The sequence below is a fragment of the Gekko japonicus genome, unplaced genomic scaffold (genome assembly GCF_001447785.1).
Source record: "Gekko japonicus isolate JY-2015 unplaced genomic scaffold, Gekko_japonicus_V1.1 scaffold1927, whole genome shotgun sequence".
Classification (NCBI taxonomy): Eukaryota; Metazoa; Chordata; class Lepidosauria; order Squamata; family Gekkonidae; genus Gekko; species Gekko japonicus.
This window is the reverse complement of record NW_015160273.1, coordinates 292,355-295,657: the sequence shown is the minus strand read 5'-3', so window position 1 is coordinate 295,657 and position 3,303 is coordinate 292,355. Positions and strand designations below refer to the sequence as shown.

Genomic DNA, 3,303 nt, shown 5'->3' with positions numbered 1-3,303 from the left:
GTCCCCCCCTTCTTCTGTCTTTTTTTTTTGGCGGGGTGTCCGAGGCGGCGCGATGTGGAAGCTGCGGACGCTCCTGGGTCTGGCGAGGAGCTGCTACTGCTGCTGCTGCCTCCTCCTGTTCCTGCCGCCGCCGCTTTGGGTCAGCCCGGCGGCGGCCAAGCAGCTGCTCCGCTACCGGCTGGCCGAGGAAGGGCCGGCCGACATCCGCATCGGCAACGTGGCCTCGGACCTGGGCCTCGTGACGGGCTCGGGCGACGTGACGTTCAGCCTGGAGTCCGGCTCGGACTACCTGAAGATCGACAACATGACGGGCGAGCTGAGCACCACCGAGCGGCGCATCGACCGCGAGAAGCTGCCGCAGTGCCAGATGATCTTCGACGAGAACGAGTGCTTCCTCGACTTCGAGGTGTCGGTCATCGGGCCCTCGCAGAGCTGGGTGGACCTCTTCGAGGGCCGGGTCATCATCCTGGACATCAACGACAACACCCCCACCTTCCCCTCGCCCGTGCTCACCCTCACCGTCGAGGAGAACCGCCCCGTCGGCACCCTCTACCTCCTGCCCACCGCCACCGACAGGGACTTCGGCCGCAACGGCATCGAGCGCTACGAGCTGCTGCAGGAGCCCGGCGGCAGCGACGGGAGCCGTCGGGGCGGCGGCGGAAGCTCGGCGGGCGCCGCCGCCACCTCGGACAGCGCCCTCTACCCCGGGGGTAGCAAGCGGCGGCAGGACGCCGACGGCGCCGCCCGGAGCAGCGTCTTCGAACTGCAGGTGGCCGACACCCCCGACGGCGAGAAGCAGCCGCAGCTGATCGTCAAAGGGGCGCTGGACCGCGAGCAGCGCGACTCCTACGAGCTGAGCCTGCGGGTGCGCGACGGCGGGGACCCGGCGCGCTCCTCGCAGGCCATCCTCCGGGTGCTGATCACCGACGTGAACGACAACAGCCCCCCCCCGGGACGCCGATCCTGCAGCTGCGGGCGGCCGACGCCGACGTCGGGGTGAACGGGCAGATCGAGTACGTCTTCGGGGCGGCCACGGAGTCGGTGCGCCGCCTGCTGCGCCTCGACGAGTCCTCCGGCTGGCTGAGCGTCCTCCACCGCATCGACCGCGAGGAGGTCAACCAGCTGCGCTTCACCGTCATGGCCCGCGACCGCGGCCAGCCGCCCAAGACCGACAAGGCCACGGTGGTGCTCAACATCCGCGACGAGAACGACAACGTGCCCACCATCGACATCCGCAAGATCGGGCGCATCCCGCTGCGCGACGGGGTGGCCAGCGTGGCCGAGGACGTCCTGGTGGACACCCCCATCGCCCTGGTGCAAGTCTCCGACCGGGACCAGGGCGAGAACGGGGTGGTGACCTGCACGGTGGTGGGGGACGTGCCCTTCCAGCTCAAGCCGGCCAGCGAGGGCGAGGGCGAGCCGCAGAACAAGCGCAAGTACTTCCTCCACACCTCGGCCCCCCTGGACTACGAGGCCGTGCGCGACTACAACGTGGTCATCGTGGCCGTCGACTCCGGCAGCCCCAGCCTGTCGAGCAACAACTCGCTGCTGGTGCGGGTGGGCGACACCAACGACAACCCGCCCGTCTTCGGCCAGGCCGTGCTGGAGGTCTCCTTCCCGGAGAACAACGCCCCCGGGGAGCGGGTGGCCACCGTGCTGGCCACCGACGCCGACAGCGGCAAGAACGCCGAGCTGGCCTACTCGCTGGAGCCCTCGCCCCTCTCGGCCGACTCCCCCGCGGGCCTCTTCGCCATCGACCCGGACTCGGGCGACGTGCGCGTCCAGGCCGTGCTGGACCGCGAGCAGAGGGACACCTACGAGTTCCAGGTGACGGCCCGCGACAAGGGGGCGCCGCCGCTGCAGGGCTCCACCACGGTGGTGGTGCGGGTGGCCGACCGCAACGACAACGAGCCGCGCTTCATGCAGGACGTCTTCACCTTCTACGTCAAGGAGAACCTGCAGCCCAACAGCCCGGTGGGGATGGTGACGGTGATGGACGCCGACAAGGGGCGCAACGCCGAGCTGAGCCTCTCCATCCAGCCGGGCGAGCACGCCCCCGGGGCGCCGGCCATCTTCTCCATCGAGAACGACACGGGCACCATCTTCTCCACCGTGGCCTTCGACCGCGAGCAGCAGACCAGCTACCCCTTCCGCGTCAAGGCGGTGGACGGCGGCGAGCCGGCCCGCTCGGCCACGGCCACCGTCTCCCTCTTCGTCATGGACGAGAACGACAACGCGCCGGCCGTCGCGGCGCCGGCCAACAGCTCCTACACCGTCCTGCCGCCGTCGAGCCACGCGCGGACGGTGGTGGCGGCCGTCCAGGCCAAGGACGCCGACGCCGGGCAGAACGCCGAGCTGAGCTACCGCCTGGTGGGCGGCAACCCCTTCCGCCTCTTCGAGATCGACCCGTCGAGCGGCGTCGTCTCGCTGGTGGGCAAGCTGGCGCCCAAGCACTACGGCCTCCACCGCCTGGTCGTGCAGGTCAACGACAGCGGGCAGCCGCCGCAGTCCACCACCGCCCTCCTCCACGTCTTCGTCAACGAGAGCCTGGCCAACGCCAGCCTGGTGGAGGGCCAGGTGGCGCGCAGCCTCCACACCCCGCTGGCCCACGACATCGCCGGCGACCCCAGCTACGAGCTCAGCAAGCAGCGGCTCAGCATCGTGGTGGGCGTGGTGGCCGGCGTCGTCACCGTCGTCCTCCTCATCCTCGTCGTCGTCCTGGCCCGCTACTGCCGCTCCAAGGGCAAGCACGGCGGCTACGAGGCCGGCAAGAAGGACCACGAGGACTTCTTCACCCCGCAGCCCCACGACAAGGCCAAGAAGCCCAAGAAGGACAGGAAGGGCAAGAAGGGCGGCGGCGGCGGGAGCAAGCAGCCCCTCTACAGCAGCATCGTCACCGTCGAGGCCTCCAAGCCCAACGGGCAGCGCTACGACGGCGTCCACGAGAAGCTCTCGGCCGCCGACAGCCCGGCCCTCAGCCGCTACCGCTCCGTCAACGGCGGGCCCGGCAGCCCGGACCTGGCCCGCCACTACAAGTCCAGCTCGCCCCTGCCCACCGTCCAGCTCCACCCGCAGTCGCCCACCGCCGGCAAGAAGCACCAGGCCGTGCAGGAACTGCCCCCGGCCAACACCTTCGTCGGCGCGGGCGACAACATCTCCATCGGCTCGGACCACTGCTCCGAGTACAGCTGTCAGGCCAGCAGCAAGTACAGCAAGCAGGTAAGGGCCCGAGGGAAGGGAGACGGGGGAGGGGGAGGGGAGGGGAGGGAGGGGAGGCAGCCAGACTCTCACCCCCCCCCCCCG

General features: G+C 70.4%; 1 protein-coding gene across 1 annotated transcript in view; it reads left to right on the top strand.

The window, feature by feature from the left end:
• The first annotated feature begins 52 nt into the window (after window positions 1-52).
• Window positions 53-3,303, top strand: part of PCDH7 (protocadherin 7) — a 100,038-nt gene continuing 96,787 nt past the window's right edge. Inside the window, 2 exon segments of the mRNA XM_015415231.1 lie at window positions 53-946; window positions 949-3,219. Coding sequence (XP_015270717.1) covers window positions 53-946; window positions 949-3,219 — 3,165 coding nt within the window.